The following is a 16,341-nucleotide window of genomic DNA, read 5'->3' as shown; positions in this document are numbered from 1 at the left end:
TCCGCGGCGCCGCCCGCTGGGCCGGAGTCGCCAGGCCGCTTCGGGCGAGACGCACCCGCCTGGCTGGCATTTGTAGACGCGCACACTGGTCAGAAGGAACACATTTTTAAAAAGAAGTTGTTGGTTTTTTTTTTTTTTAAAGCATTGAAAAAAGGGGGGCGCCTGGGGGGCTCAGTCGGTTAAGCGACCGGCTTCGGCTCAGGTCATGATCTCACGGTTCGTGGGTTCGAGCCTCGCATCAGGGTCTGTGCTGACGGCTCAGAGCCTGGAGTCAGCTTGGAGTCTGTGTCTCCCTATCTTTCTGACCCTCCCCCACTCATGCTCTGTTTCTCTCTGTCTCAATAATAAATAAAAAAACATAAAAATAAATTAAATAAATAAAAATTTAAAAACTAAAGCATTGAAAAGGGGAGAAAACTGTTTCATATTATGCATATATATGTAATATATGTATGTAAAATTTATAAGTTTCACTTTTTTAAAACATTTGTTTATTTTTGAGAGACAGAGACAGCGTGAGCAGGGGGAGGGGCAGAGAGAGAGGGAGACACGGAATCTGAAGCAGCTCCAGGCTCTGAGCTGTCAGCACAGAGCCGCTGGTGGGGCTTGAACTCATGCACCGTGAGATCATGACCTGAGCCCAAGTCGGACTCTTAACCACTGAGCCACCCAGGTGTCCTTATAAATTTCACTTTAATAAAAATCTATACATATATAAAAACATTCTCTCTATGTATAGATATATATACATGTGTATTTATAAATATACATATATACATACATTTACTTGCAGCTCTTATGTGCATTTAAAATTTTACTCCTCACAGCAATTTTAGGAGAATGAGGTCTCTTTGTCTCTGTGCTGTACTCAGGGAAACTGAGGTTCTGCTGGAGAATGGAACCACCCAAGATCCCAAGGAATAGAGAAAGCGTAGCAAAGCCTGGGCTCAAGCCCAGGTCTGTGGCGCTCGCATCCACGCCCTCACATGGGCTGCAGCCCATCCTCACCGAGGGGTCCTATCCACTCTGCTGCCTCCCACCACTGTGGTCTCCTAAGCCCAGAGAGCGAGGTTTCCTTTTTTTTTTTTTTGAGACAGAGACAGACAGAGCATGAGTGGGGGAGGGGCAGAGAGAGAGGGAGACACAGAATCCGAACAGGCTCCAGGGGCTCTGAGCTGTCGGCACAGAGCCTGACGCGGGGCTCAAACTCACGAGCCGTGAGATCATGACCTGAGCCAGTGGGACGCTTAACCGACTGAGCCGCCCAGGCGCCCCAAGCGAGGTTTGTAAAATGTAGATCAGATCAAGGTGCTTTCCGACTCCCTCACCTTGGCGGTCAGCTTCCCGCAGGACTGGCCGCTGCCACCCTGACCCGCCCCCGCCACGCTAATCCGCACCCGCCTGTGATCCTGAACCCGCCAGTTTACTCCACTCCCGGAGCTTTGCACTAGCACTTCCCCTGGCCGGGAACGCTCTTCTTCCCAGTTCTCCGTGGCTCGTCCCTTCTTGTCACTCAGCTCAATGTCCCCTTCTCAGAGAGGACCTCTCCACCAGCCTCCCCAGGGGGCCCACCAGTCACTCCAACACGTCAGCTTAGTTAGTCTCTGCCTCACGCTTGTCACTGACATTTTTCTTTGCAATCTTCCCCCCCGTCACTACAGCGTGGGATTCAAAGCCTGTTCTGTACCTTCCGCCACAGCACCTACAACAGCGCCTGTGCATGGGGGACCCTCAGTCACTACCGGTAAGGTGGACGATCTCCTTGCCTTTCCCCTCTTCTGAGAATGCGACAAAAATCTCTTAAGACACATGACCTCCAGGCACGCCAGGTAACCCGGAGGTTGCCATGACATCTCCCGTTGCGTCTCCCCCTGCGGAACTGACTCTAGCGGCCTGGAGCAGGCAGCGCCCCCTCACCTCTATAGGTCAGCAGGGCTTCATCGAGGAACTCGGCGGCCTTCCGGAAATGCTGGGAGATGTCCACCTCGGGAAAGTCATCCACCTCCACACCCAGGTACTGAATCTCCAGGCCAGTGTAGAATTCGGGCCCAGTGTAGACGCCAGTGCCGTGAGCAGCATTGAGGATGTGAGTGATTCCCAGCCTCTTCAGCCTCCCCTTGTTCACGGCTACGCTCCTGGGGAGAAGAGGCAGAGACCATTTTGGCGAGAGTCAGAGCTAGGAAGGAAAGGTGCACCCCCCCCGGCACCGACAGGGTCGGGACGGCCGTGGCTCTGTAAGTGCCTCCTTTGCTGCCAGATGGGTCCGGGGCTCACTGCAAACACAGTTATGAAAAGGGGCGAGAGAGAGAAGGCACAGGGAGCTGGGCCGGAGGGGGGGGTGCAGGATGAAGGGGAGAATAGGAGTGAGGTGTAAGGAGGTCTTGGTCCACAGATCTCTGGTTTAAATCCTCTGCCTTGGGGACGGACATTCATCAAGGTACGAAAGTGGCAGATGAGCCCGGCTGGCTCAGTCGGAGGGGCGTGCAACTCTTGATCTCCAGGTTGTGGGTTCGAGCCCCACGTGGAGTGTAGAGATGACTTAAATACATAAAACTTGAAAAAAAAAGGCACAAAAGTGGCAGACAAAAATAATACTCAAAGCCAGTGTGCTTCACATTGATTAGGGATGCTGTAGTTTTCAAAGTCCTTTCGCGTGCATGATCTTACTTTATCCCTCATTCTCAACTTAAGACATAGACAGGGCAACTATTTTTATTCCCATTTGAAGATTATGAAAATGAATGCGACAGCTTTTATGACTTCCCAAGAGTGAAAGGAAGAAAGGACCGAACAAGGGCAGGTGTCTCTGGTCTGTAGTTCAGAGCTCTTTATAGGCAGCAGTGAATCAGTGGAGCTTAGTTTGAAGAGGCCCTGAAGAAAGGAGCAGAAGCAGCCTGGGGCTATCTGGGGGTGTCTGGGGTCCCTGGTGAGCCCGACGTGAATGTTTCTGGGTCTACAGAGCTAGCTAGAGATCGCTTAGGACTTGGTGCCCAGCTCTGAGAATCAGGTTCTAGGCAACAGACTACTTCCGGTGGGGGGGGGGCGACTCAAGACCCACCATCCAGGGGCACCTGGGGGCTCAGTCGCCCCTTCAGCTCAGGTCACAATCTCGCGGTTTGTGAGTCTGAGCCCTGCGTCGGGCTCTGTGCTAACAGCTCGGAGCCTGGAGCTGCTTTGGATTCTGTGTCTCCCCCTCTCTCTGCCCCTTCCCTGCTCATGCTCTGTCTCTCTCTGTCTCTCAATAATAAATAAATGTTAAAAAAAAAAAAAAGACCCACAGTGCAAAGTTATCTTCCCTACCGCCTGCCATGGGGCCCCAAATTCCCTCCTTCGCTTCTGCATGTCTGAGTAATGACACTGGGGGATAACTCCTTAAGTAGCCAATAGATCAGCAAACCTTAGTCTCACAAACGAGCCTATTGGTACCAACGAGGCACCGGCAAGACCCTGAGGGAACAGGGCATGAGTGAATGGTTTTGGGTTTTGTTCCAGAAACCACTCATAAGCTTTTTAAATTTTTAAAAATGTTTTATTTATTTCTGAGAGAGAGAGAGAGACAGTGTGAGCAGGGGAGGGTCAGAGAGAGAGGGAGATACAGAATCTGAAACAGGCTCCAGACTCTGAGCTGTCAGCACAGAGCCCGACGCGGGGCTTGAACCCACACACCGTGAGATCATGACCTGAGCCGAAGTTGGACGCTTAACCAACTGAGCCACCCAGGTGCCCCTCATAAGCTTTTTAAAAATAACATTTTTCTGATTATAAAAACAAGTCATGTCCCCTTAGGAAATCCATACAATTCAAAAGAAACCCAAGGAAGAAAATAAAAATCAGTTGTAGAATCATCTCCTGATGGTTACACTTTTATCTCATTCGTTTCGAATTTGTTGTCTATGCAAAAGCGCATACACATATGCACCTATATATTGCTCAATGAGCATCATACTATATATATAATTTGTAGTTTGATATCATACTATACGTACATATCATACTATATATATATATATATATATATATATATATATAATTTGTAACCTATGGAGCCTCTTGTGAAATTTTTCGTTGGTTGGTAATACGCATAAAAATCGGTATCATCACCGGCTTCAAAATGTCCCGTCAGGCAGCACCAATTTGCTGGATGGAGCTCCTGGGGCCTTGGCTGAAAGTGGGGGCCTTTCAAGTCTTTCGGACACTGCCCAGCAGGGTAGGACAAAGGGTCATGACCCATCCCCCCACCCCGGCATCAGACTCACTTCTCTGCTATGAAGATATTGGGCCAGACCTCATCCACCTCATTCCAGGGGATCTCCTGGCGATCTCGGACCAAGGCCCGCTGCAGATCCAGGACGCAGGGGGTGTTGTAGAGGCTGGTGTCGTCCATCTTCTCCCTGACGCGGTTGTACAAGTCCTCCACCAGCAGCTGCTCGGCCGACTCCAGCAAGCCTGGACACTCTGCCTTGGCTCGGATGCCCCGTGGCTTGAATTCTGGAAGGCACAGGCAGCATTCTCGTCACAGAGTCAAGAGCACCATGAGCCTCCCTGCTTCTCAGGAGAATCCACTCTTGGCCAGCCGGCTGCTAGGACTCTGGGCATGAGCCAAAGTGCCAGGGAGGACTTAACGAAGGCCAGGGCGGGGGGCCTGCGTTGGCCTGGGCACTTGTGGTCAGAACCGGCAGCAGAGAGGTACATAGGTGTAAGGTGAAGGGACATTGGTTTCCCTAACTCCTTCCTGAATTTTCTAAAGCTGGCTGCTGATTTCTTCGCCCAACGTCCTCAAGCACCTGGCATATGTCTGATTCACACTCACGTTCCCACAGTACTCCATACAGGGGAAAATCATTTACCAAATGAACACATGACATTCTTTTTTAATTTTTAATTTTTTTAATGTTTATTATTTCTGAGAGAGAGAGAGACAGAGAGCAAGCAGGGGAGGGGCAGAGAGAGAGGGAGACACAGGATTGGAAGCAGGCTCCAGGCTCTGAGCTGTCAGCGCAGAGCCCGATGCGGGGCTCGAACCCACAGACCATGAGGTCCTGACCTGAGCCAAACCAACTGAGACACCCAGGTGCCCCTTTTTAGAAAAAGTTTTTTAATGTTTATATTTTTGAGAGAGAGAGAGACAGAGAACATTCTTTCACAACATAATTCAGTCTTTTAGTATGACTCCTTGACATACGGAATGCTGATAATCTTGGGAAAAGTAAAACTTTCAGCATTGATATTTGATCCCTTTCCCAGACACGTTTATTTTATTTATTTCATGTGTCATCTGCTTCTTCCCACTGGAGTGCGAGCACCTGTGAGTCCCGGCCCCCCAGCTCTCCAGCGGGTGGCAGAGGTTGGCCAGGGCCTCCAACGCCAGTCCCCACAGCGCTCAGGGCCTTCTCGCCAACAGTTCTGAAAAGCTCAGGTTCCAAATGAATTCAAGACCCATTCACCCACATCTCGAGTGACCCTTTACTTCCTCCTCTGAATATTTTTGTTCTCAATTTATCAAATCTGGGGGGAGAGTAAGATATTTCTTTCTCTGAGAAGGTCTACCAGAACAGTGGAGGGCAAATCCTCTCCTGCCACTTGGTAGCCAAAAGTCCTGACTGGAGATGGAAAAAAGTAAGAAAGGCGTGTCGTCTGTGTTGCCACAGCCTCTTGCCGCCACCGTCTCTTTCTCTGATGGGTGAGGAGCCACATCGGGCAACGAGGCGAGGCCCCGCCCTTCACGGGACGAACAGGTGTCTGTGCCGGCTTGCTCTGGGCCTGCGGTCCTGGAGTTCGGCGTTCTAGCCAGGGCTGAGCACTCTGTTTCCCTAAAGCTCTTCTCTCTCTCTCTCCTCCCTTTCCTGAACCACCTGATGGGCCCCCGTATCCCTGCGTCAGGTCTCAGCTCTAAACGTTCTCTGATCTCCATTTCAAAATCAGAAAGAAGAAAACCCTTGCAATCCCAGAGCTCTATTTTGTTTAAAAATAGAGGAAGCGCTCCTATTTTCTCTACCACTCGGTCTTCTCCCCTGGCTCTCCAGGGGTCTTACCTAGCAGAGGCAAGAGCCCCTCCCCTTCCCTCCCCTACCTGAGATGTCTCTCCTTTACTACATGAAAAAAAATAAAACTCCCTGATGCCTCATTAAAATATACAGCATTGTCTTCCTTGGCTATTTATATAGGAGGCTGTCGTCTTGAGTTTTGCCTTTCCAGTTGAAAAGCAAATGTCCCAGCTGCTCATTCCTCCTGGCAGCTCGCTCCTGCTGTCCGTAGGTCTCTGGTCCACCCCTCAGCCTGTTTCAACCCCACTCCCCCGCATCAGTTTCTTCCATTTATTTCTACAATCTAAGGTTTCTTCAGAGGAAAGCGTATGCAGACTTTCATGAAAATGAAGGATTCTTCAACAAACATTTTTATGCCTCTGATCACTGGTGAGCAGGGCGATGTTTTGAAATATCACTTGATACATTTCCCTTTCTCTGTCATATAGTTTTCCTTCCCCTACCACCCTTCCACCACTAAGAAGACTAAGGAAACTTAGGCTTGATGCCCCAGATGCGAGGAGAGTAGAGAAACCCTACAACTGAAAAAAGGCTTTAGATTTCAACCTACATGTTCGGTGTCCTATAGATGTGTCTACAGCATTCTAGAGGCTTGAAAGTGAAGTTTTCAAAGAGAGGAAATGGTTTCTCACAGCTCCTAAAGCTGGGTTTTCACTTATCAAGAACCCAGGTGGGGGCTGGGGGGGGGCGCGGGGTCCAGAGAGTGAAGCACAGAGCAGGGATAATGCAGGCTGGAAGGTGAGGGAAGTTTCCAAACACATGGGAGGAAAAAAGAACTTCCAAGATGAGGGTGGTCCTGGGGGCAATTTAGAGAGCTCTAGACTGGGTGAAGCCACTTTGGCCTGGCCTGGAGCAAGGGAACAGAGACCCCACATAGGGTGGTAACAGAAAACAGCCTAGGGTTCCTTGAGAAGTTGGGGCCTCCCAGGGAACCCAGATCACAAGCAGCAGCAAATGGAATTTCTGGCTCCTCACTAGGTGGACCAGAGATCTAGGTGTCCTCAGGGACACTGTGGGGACCCAAAGGACTCGGAACTGAGAAGGACGTGGATTATGTGGAGCAGCATACATGGTTCTCACAACCAAAGGCCGGGGACAGTACTGTGGCCACCATCAGTGAACGTCAAACCAAGGCCAAAGCCCAGCAGTGTCCTGTGTCATTAGCGTTGCGGCCACATCCCACCAGCAGTGACAGAGACACCCAGGGCAAAGGAAGAAGGAAAGAAATTTGCTCAAAATTGATTAGAGGGGCTCCCGGGTGCCTCAGTCGGTTAATCATCCGACTTCAGCTCAGGTCACGATCTCAAGGTTCATGGGTTCGAGCCCCATTTCAGGCTCTGCGCCAACAGCTCAGAGCCTGGAGCCTGCTTCGGATTCTGTGCCTTCGTCTCTCTCTGCCCCTCCCCTGCTCATGTTCTTTCTCTCAAAAATAAATGTTAAAAATTTTTTAATTGATTAGGAAAAAAATCCATACAATCAGGATGAGTATGTTTGTGCATATTAACATTTCTTCCCATCCCACCTTTCCCCACCTCCTCCTTATATGTACTTCAAACTGAGGGGCGCCTGGGTGGCTTAGTCGGTTAAGCGTCCGACTTTCGCTTGGGTCATGATCTCGCGGTTCGTGGGTTCGAGCCCCGCATCGGGCTCTGTGCTGACTGCCAGCTCAGAGCCTGGAGCCTGTTTCAGTCTGTGACTCCCTCTCTCGCTGACCCTCCCCTGCTCACGCTGTCTCTCTCTCTCTCCTAGAAATAAATAAAACATTAAAAAAAAAAAAAACAGACAAACTGAAAACCATTTCTGAGCACTAGTGGAAATGCAGATGCAAATCCAGATATCCCTTTGAACAGAACTCTCTGGGTGCTTCTGGTCATTTCTGGGGTTTTCAGGTCCGTGTCTCTAACATAAGCCACCCCAGGACCCCCGAGATTAACTGAAAAACTGAATGGGAGGCCACAGGAGCAGACTGGCACGGCCTCCCTGGCTGTTCATTCACCCTGATGCATAATGGCTTCCACCTCCGTCTCGTGAAGGTTGGCGATGATGGTGTTGGCAGAGCTGCCTTCTTGGATCTGCACCTGATAACGGGCTGGGCAGCACCTGAGAAGCACACTGCCACCCTCCACGGGGCCCCTCCCGAGGGTCCCCAGATGAGTTGTGGATGCTCCCTGCTCCCAACCACCTTTGACGGCATTACCTTCATTGATGATCTTTTTAGCTGCAACGGCCGAGGAGAGGTGAATGGGCTCCATGAAAATGCTTTCTGTTTCTGCGTCTGAGACCATGGAGTACCTAAGAGAAGACGGAGGTTTGTGTGAGCTGACGCTGGGGAGCATCGGAACGGGAGGCATTCTTGCTAGACTAGAAAGCTGGATCTGATTTCGGGCATGAGAGAGGAAGGGAATGCCTTCCAAAGTTGAGGGAGCCTGAGAGTGCAGAACGCTGTGACTCTGTCGCCACCTGTGTTCAGACCAGAGCCGGCACCCGTGTGAGCTGACGTCTAAGGACGTGCTGGTCTAGGCTGTGGAGGGAATAGCGTGTGTCTGAGGTTGGGGAGAACTCGCCCTGATGTGGCTTCACCTACTGGGTTCCCATCCTTGGATGCAGTGCTGCTCATTTTCACCCACTCGCCCCTGTTCCTCTGTTGTCAATACTATACAGCATGTCCCTAACTGTGCCACTCCGAGGTTCTGCTGGATTGGGGTTGGGTAGGTGCCTGCCATTCCCTCCACACCCCACATCTTTCCCCTGTTTGAAAGAGAACGGGCTAATAATAAGGGGCTGGCGTGGGGAAATGTGAAGGTGTGTTCAAAGGCACAGTCCTGACTCTGAATGTGAGAAATCAAGGTTCAGCCTGAGATCGGGGATGCAATAAAGCAACTTAGGTAAATAACGAGGCAATTTTCCAGAAATACTTCAGCAGAGATGTCACAAAGGATCCGAGGAACGTGTCAAATCAAGGGCAGAAACAAGGGGTGGGACCGCGGTGGGCGCCCTTCCCTACTTAGTGGGGCTCTTCTCTTTCCCAGGTGTTGGATGAGCTTTGGGGCTTTTTGTTTGGTTTGGTTTTTTGTTTTTGGTGTGTGGTTGCTTTTTGTTTCTTTGTTTTTTTTGTTGGTCGGCTTTTGGTTTTTTTGGGTTTTTTTTGGGGGGGGGGTTAGTCTTTCCTTTAGGTCCAGAGAGGTTAAAGAGCAGGTGAGAGTATTTAATGCATACCACGTTTTTTCCCCAACACAGAAATTCCTTATGCTGCCGGTTTATAGTCAGCCCCTCCCTGAACGTCATCCTCTGTCGATCAATGACCTGTTTTCTGTCCCTACAGAGTGTTTTTTTTCCAAAATGTTATACGAATTGAGTCATATCATAGTCTTTTGGATCTGGCTTATTTCACTTAGTAAAATGCATCTATAAGTAATGTATTCTATTGCGATAACCAATAATTTGTTCCTTCTTACTGCTAGGCAATAATCCATTTTTCAGCACCCCAGGCTATTGTTGCCATTGCCCCGAGTCACAACTGAGTATTCCAGAGTAGGGAAAGAATGATACTCATATTGCTGGTTTGGTTGTACTTTGAATTCTATCTTCTTCAATCTGCCTGTTACTCTTTACTTTCTAGAGTCCTTGAACCATTGCTGTATCCTTCGGTTCAGGCTTTGTAACCCACGAACCGTGAGATCATGACCTGAGCCGAAGTCAGACACTTAACCGACTGAGCCCCCCAGGCGCCCCCAGAAGACGCATTTTTAAGTACGACTGGAGAGTGGGGGTGGATTGAAGCTGCAGTGTGTGGGATATGATCCTTGGGTGAACTGGAGATGTCTCATTGTTTCTGGAAGGTAGAAGAGAGTAGAACACCTGATGGGGGCAGGTGTGAGATCTGCAGAGGCATTTTGAGGTCCTTTTATGGACCCCTGTATCTCCAGCACACGGACGGTGATCAGAGAGACATACCACGCTGAGTGTGTGGTCGGTGGACAGTTGGGCAGATGGAGGAACAGACGGATGGACAAACGGATGGAATTTGCTAGGCACTGGGCAAGGTGCCTGCCTGCGACCTTGGGGAGCAAACCCGATGGTCTCTGGGGCTCTGCCATCTCTGGCCTCCTCCTGCTTTCCCGCCTCAGCTTGCACTGGCTTCCCTCGGGCTGACTCATTTTTAGGCTACTAATCCTTTGGCCTCCCTTCCTCACCCAGTTTCCTCCTGCCCTGGGACGCGGCAGAGCCCGTTTCCATTGCCTCGATGCTCAGCCCTTCCCACTTCACCTATCTTGCAGATCTTAGTTCAATCATCACTTCTTTAGGGAAGCCCTCCCTGATCTCCACCTCTCTTTGCACCATATGCCTTTCCTTTATGGCGCTTCTATCGGATGCGACTTTATTTTTATTTATGAAATTATTTCACAAATACCTGTCTCCTGTGCTACACTCTACAAGGCAAGGGCCATGGCTGGGCACCTTGAGGACAGCTGGGCTCCCAGCACCGAGTATAATGGCTGCACAGAATAAATGCTTCACAGGTATTTTCTGATTCACTGACTGCCTGGATTGGCCTCGGTGTAGACCATATTTAAGGTAAGATAGCAGATTCAACAATTAGCGACAGGTATTTATCAAGTAATTGGCACTTGCTCATTGTTAGGGTTAGGGGTTAGGATTAGGGTTAATTCAAACCCAGGGTCCTAAGTATGTTCTGTTCATGCTCAGTTGGAAATGTGAGGCCAAGTCGTTCCCAGTCTCAGAGGCCTGTGTTGAGAGTTGGCAATTTTTTCTTAGGGTCGATTAAAAGTGGCCCCAGATCTGTGACACTCCTCACATAGAGAGGGGTGCGCGTCCCCTTCCCTTGAATACAGGTTGTCTCTGAGACTGCTTTTTCCAAGAGAACATGGCAAAAGGGACGCGGGGGCGTTGTTGAGCCTCAGTCCCCTTCCTGGCTCTTGCACTCTCTCTGGAAGCCCTGGGCTGCTATGGAAGAAGTCCTATTCCCTCGAGGCCACCAAGCTAAAAAAGCCAAGGTCAATCGTGTCCGCTGAGCTCCCAGCCGACGGCCCGCCGCGTGGATGAGCCTCTCCAAGGCGGCCACCCCGCTGGCACCACAGACCAGATGCCCAGTCGCCTCCTGTCCAGATACCTAACCCACAAAAAGGGAAGCAAAGTCAAATCATGACCTTCAGTCGTTACGTTTGGGGGTAAAATTGTTAAGCAGCAGCAGAGAACAGGCGGAAGCTATTCCCAGGGCTGAGGCACTGTCCTCCCGGACGGTGATAGAACACAACCCAGATCTGTTGCCCTTGGGAAGAAACTGCAAACCACCACCAATATGAGAGCAAAGCCCTGCGCTGGGCCAGACCCTGTGGACGTTTGGGGCCCAGGTTTCAGGGCGGTCTGTTTTAAAATAGCAACATTGCATAAGAGTAGAGTCAGAGCCTCAAAGTGTATATAAATGTGAGTCACATCCCCGTAAACAAACAGACAATATTTACTAAGGGGGTTTTATTCTTTCGTTTATAAGCAACATGAGTGATACTATTATTAGTCAAATCGTTTTGTTTATTAAGGGTCAGTATCACGTAAAACGAGGTTTGGGGAGCAAATCACAGCAGAACCCGGAGCAGGTAATTAGCAGAGAACCCTCGGTTCTCCCGGCCCAGCCCCTCATTTCTCCCGCAGGCCGGTTCGCTCTGTGCTCTGCCCTCTGAGGAGGCTTTCCCGCATCTGGAATCGGAATTCCAAACAATGGGCACAAACTGAAAAGGGACACAGGAAGAGCCCTCGCCTGCCAGCTGTGTAGACAGGCTGGCGAGGAACTCAGCTGGCAATGTCCCCAGGACCCCCCACCCCCACCCCGGACCTATCCGCAAGCCCACGATCACGCCATTTTCCCTAAACGACACGGACGCCAGGTTGTGTGAATCTGGTTTCGCACGACAAATACAGGGAACTGAGAATCTGTCCTCAATAGGCCCAAACCCCAAGGTTTGATAGGGGAGGATTTGAAATTAAAATCCGAAAATGGAAATGGTTGCGAAACACCCTCCCCTCCAGTGGGTGGTCAAGACTGAACTTCAGTTGACGAGTCGGGGAGTCCGAGCCTCTTGAAGACTCTACCCAGTACCCTTCTCAGGAGCTGGCGGTTTTATGATTGAGAAAGAAGGGGGGTGACGAATAGGTTCTTGCCCCAGCCAAGTGAGGTGTCTGCCCTTGGCTGCGGAGACAAGCACGCGAACACCCGAGAACAGAGCTCAGCAGCATCTCCGGTCGAGAACAGGACGTAAATCTTGAGTCAACGGCTAAGAGAAAAGGACACGTAGACCTAACGGACCTAAACCGCTTTGCCACGGATGCGGTTTGCTAAGTCAAGGGTGGGGTGGGCCCCCAAAGGACCGAGGTGGAAAACCAGGCGCTGAGAAGCAGCTCCCTCGTCTTCCGTGGAGAAGCAGGATCGCGGGAAGGAAAGGAGACAGAGAAGCCACCTGAACAGCGGGCCCCGTTCGCGTTTGCGAGGTCAGTGAGGTGGTGGCCCGCAAGGCTGTGATTTACGACCACGTCTGCGCCTCCCCCCGCAGACCTGCGACGGATTGAGATGACACTCATACCCTGATTGGAAAGCAGCAAGGGCTGGCTGCTCAGAGAGACAGGCAGGGAAGGAGAGAATCTGGATCGATACACACCTCATCACAGGATCGCCGAGCGGCAGCTAAAAAGCCTTGAGGGTGATTTGAAAGAGAAACAATAAAGCAGAGTTTGATGGACTTCGTAACCGAGAGCAGGCGGCTGGCGCAGGTTTCTTTAGACCCGTGTTTTCAAAATTACGGACGGTGCCCATTAGTGTTTCATAAAATCAATTCAATGGGTCCTGCCCAGCATCTAAAAAAGGAAGGAAGGAAGGAAGGAAGGAAGGAAGGAAGGAAGGAAGGAAGGAAGGAAGGAAGGAAGGAAGGAAGGAAGGGAGGGAGGANAAGGAAGGAAGGAAGGAAGGAAGGAAGGAAGGAAGGAAGGAAGGAAGGAAGGAAGGAAGGAAGGAAGGAAGGGAGGGAGGAAGAAAGAGAGGAAGGGAGGGAGGAGGGAAGAGGGGAAGGGAGGAAAGGAGGGGGGAAGGGAGGAGGGAGACAGGGAGGGATGGAGAGAGGGAGGGAGACAGAAGGAGAAAGAAAAAGAAAAAGAGAGTAGCCTAGTACCATCCATTGTAAGGTAACTGTGCGAAACCTACTTTTTAAAATTTATTCATACAGACCTGAATGTATGTTCTGAGTTGAGATGTAAACGGTATGTCCTACTGTGGACGACAGTCAGCAAAGTTTGAAAGTCACTGCTTTAAACCAACTGCCAGGCACAGAATGGGTCCTTCAACCCAGGACACCACCCCCCCGTCCCCCCACCCCCCCCCACCCCCAGGCAGCTGATCGCTTCATTTCAAGGAGTCCCTTGGGAATGAAATGCAGTCAGAGAGTCAGAGGCCCAGGACGGGGCATCTATCTTGATTTGGCTTTTGCAAAACAAAAACAAAAACAAAAACAAAAAACCACACAACAAACAAACAAAACCCCAGATTTCTGAGTTTCTTCTAAGTGTCAGAAAGTGACCACTCGGGCAAAGTTCAGTCTCCAAAGAAGGAGAGGAGTCAGAAGTCAGTAATCTAAAGCAAATGGATTTATGGCAAGCTGCTTCCAGCAGGGTTTGTGAAAGCTGGAAAAATCTTCACAGAAAAAGAAATATAAAAGAGAAACCATAGTTAGGAGGAGCCATTTCCCAAGGACACATGATAAGGACGCACAGAGCTGACACTCCGTGCCCCGGGCGCCTGTCCCAGCTGCCACTACCAGGCACAGAGACCTCGCTGGAGGAAAGGTTAGCACAGCATAGTTAAGGAGCTTAGCTGAGGGCGGAGAGGGAAATGCCGTCACGAGAGACCATCTGAGAAGATCATCATGGAGTTCTAGAAATTGCAAAGGCTTAAATAAACTCAGATCCAAAAATCCAAAGCAAGAAATGAATTTCAACTTGAAAAGAAATAAAGGAAAACAGAAAAACATTCTCCACATCAGAACAAGAGAAGGCTAAAGAAGTCTGATCCTTCATTTGGAAAGGAAAAGAGGGGCGCCTGGGTGGCTTAGTCGCTTAAGCGTCCGACTTCGGCTCAGGTCATGATCTCACAGTTCGTGAGTTCGAGCGTTGAACCCCGCGTTGGGCTCTGTGCTGACAGCTCGGAGCCTGGAGCTGCTTCGGATTCTGTGTCTCCTTCTCTCTCTGTCCCTCCTCTGCTTGCACTCTGTCTCTCAAAACTAAATAAAAAGGTTTTAAAAATTAAAAAAATAAAGGAAAGGAAAAGAAAGTTGGTCACAGCTAAGGAGGAAGAGGGGGCAGAGGCGGGCTCCAGGTCACCTATTGGAGAGTTGGGGGGGCGGCAGTCTCCTTACAAGGGAGGGAAGGCCTGTCTGGAGCGTGGCGTGTGGTACGAGCCCACGGATCCCTAGACTGTGCTCCTTTGGGCAAGTGGGGAGGCTGGCGGGGATTACGGGACCGGGCGAGGCCCCGCCTAGTTGCCCCCTGGACAGGAGGTTTTGACATTTAGCGATAACCCCTAAGTTACCTCTGGAATTTGACTCACTGAGAGATGGATGAATCTCCAGTTGAATCTCTTTCTTCCCGACAGAATGATACAGACGTGGGTTTGAATTTAAGGCCTTTGAGGTCAGTGCCTAAGTCAGGCAAAAACGAAGATCTGACACCTCCATCCACTGTCTACACCCCTTTCTCGGGTTCTTAATTCACCCCAGGATGAAATTTACTGATGAGCCCGGAAACGGGAAGACTCCCTGATGGGACAGCAAGCCGACGTCACCCCTGAACTCGCGCTGGCTGATGGGCAAGGGCTGCCTGCAGCCCTGGGTAGACTTTGCAAGCTCCCAGCCTGGTTGCCCAGGACACAGTGTGCTTACATCCCCCGGGGCTGGCTGCAGGGCCGTAGTGATTGAATGGTGGTATCCCAGAAGGATGTGCCTCCCAGAGCCTGTGAATCCAATTTTATTCCGAAAAATGATCTCTGCAGATGTAATTAAGTTACAGATCTTGAGATGGGATCATCCTGCATTAGGGTGAACCCGAAGTCCAACGGCAATTGTCCTTTAAAATGGACACAGAGAAGAGAGAAGAAGAGGCATGTGAAGGTGGAGACTGAGGTTAGACGGACCTAACACAGCTAACAAACTTCTGGAGCCACCAGAAGCATGAGAGGCAAGGAAGGAATCCTCCCTAAAGCCTGCGGAGGGACGGCAGCCCTGCCAACACCTTGGTTTCACACTTCCGGCCTCTGAAGCTACAGGAGAGTAATGTTGTGTTTCAGCAACTCAGTTTGTGGTAATTTGTTACAGTAGCCGTAGGAACCCAGGACCCAGAGTGGCGGGGGGGGGGGGGGGGGGGGGGGGGGGGGGGGGGAGGAGGTATTTGCTGACTCAGTGCATATTTAAAAGGCTCAAGCCTTTAACTAAAGAGATAACACAGCAGGTGCCTGGGTGGCTCAGTTGGTTAAGCATCTGACTTTGGTTCAGGTCATGATCTCACAATTTGTGAGTTCAAGTCCCACATCGGGCTCTGTGCTGACAGCTCAGAGCCTGGAGCTGCTTCAGATTCTGTCTCCTCCTCTCTCTGCCCCTCCCCCACTCACACACTGTCTCTCAAAAATCAATAAATGTTAAAAAAAAAAAAAAGAGAGAGAGAGATAAAGCAAGAAGGATGGAATTTCAGTCACTAATTAAGTACAAGGAGGACTGTCCAGGATGGAGACCAAAAGGAATGGTGACGATCAGCTGCTTAGAACACAGTATTCGTGGGGCGCCTGGGGGCTCAGTCGGTTAAGCGTCCGACTTTGGCTCAGATCAGATCTCACAGTTCGTGGGTTCGAGCCCCGCGTCAGGCTCTGTGCTGACAGCTAGCTCAGAGCCTGGAGGCTGTTTCAGATTCTGTGTCTCCCTCTCACTCTGACCCTCCCCTGCTCACGCTGCCTCTATTTCTCTCTCTGAGAAATAAATAAAACATGTTAGAAAATAAGCTCTTAAAAAAAAAGAACACAGTATTTGCTGACAACACGAGATATGTGCTGTTTTAACTAAGGCGGGTGGGTCTCTGGTTAAATACAAATTTCTTGACATGATGAGTTACTGTCAGATAGTTTTCTCCAGAAGGAAAATGAAAGAGAACCACCATTTATCAATACCTAATATGCCTTTCTATATTCTACATCCTATATTCTATTCTATATTATTATATGTTATAATAATGTATGTCCTGTATTATAAAC

At 50.1% G+C, this 16,341-nt stretch overlaps 1 protein-coding gene across 3 annotated transcripts in view; it reads right to left on the bottom strand.

Annotated features, from left to right (window-relative positions):
* STYXL2 (serine/threonine/tyrosine interacting like 2) overlaps positions 1-16,341 on the bottom strand; it is a 40,429-nt gene that overhangs the window by 5,535 nt on the left and 18,553 nt on the right. For all 3 annotated transcript variants that reach the window (XM_039241910.1, XM_039241908.1, XM_039241911.1), the window contains 3 exons: positions 8,242-8,336; positions 4,257-4,488; positions 1,918-2,135 (listed from right to left, as the gene is read on the bottom strand). In XM_039241910.1, coding sequence (XP_039097841.1) covers positions 1,918-2,135; positions 4,257-4,488; positions 8,242-8,336 — 545 coding nt within the window. The remainder of the gene's footprint in view (positions 1-1,917; positions 2,136-4,256; positions 4,489-8,241; positions 8,337-16,341) is intronic.

The sequence above is a fragment of the Hyaena hyaena genome, unplaced genomic scaffold (genome assembly GCF_003009895.1).
Source record: "Hyaena hyaena isolate Hyena2069 unplaced genomic scaffold, ASM300989v1 scaffold_201, whole genome shotgun sequence".
Taxonomy (NCBI): domain Eukaryota; kingdom Metazoa; phylum Chordata; class Mammalia; order Carnivora; family Hyaenidae; genus Hyaena; species Hyaena hyaena.
This window is presented reverse-complemented; position numbering and strand designations above follow the sequence as displayed.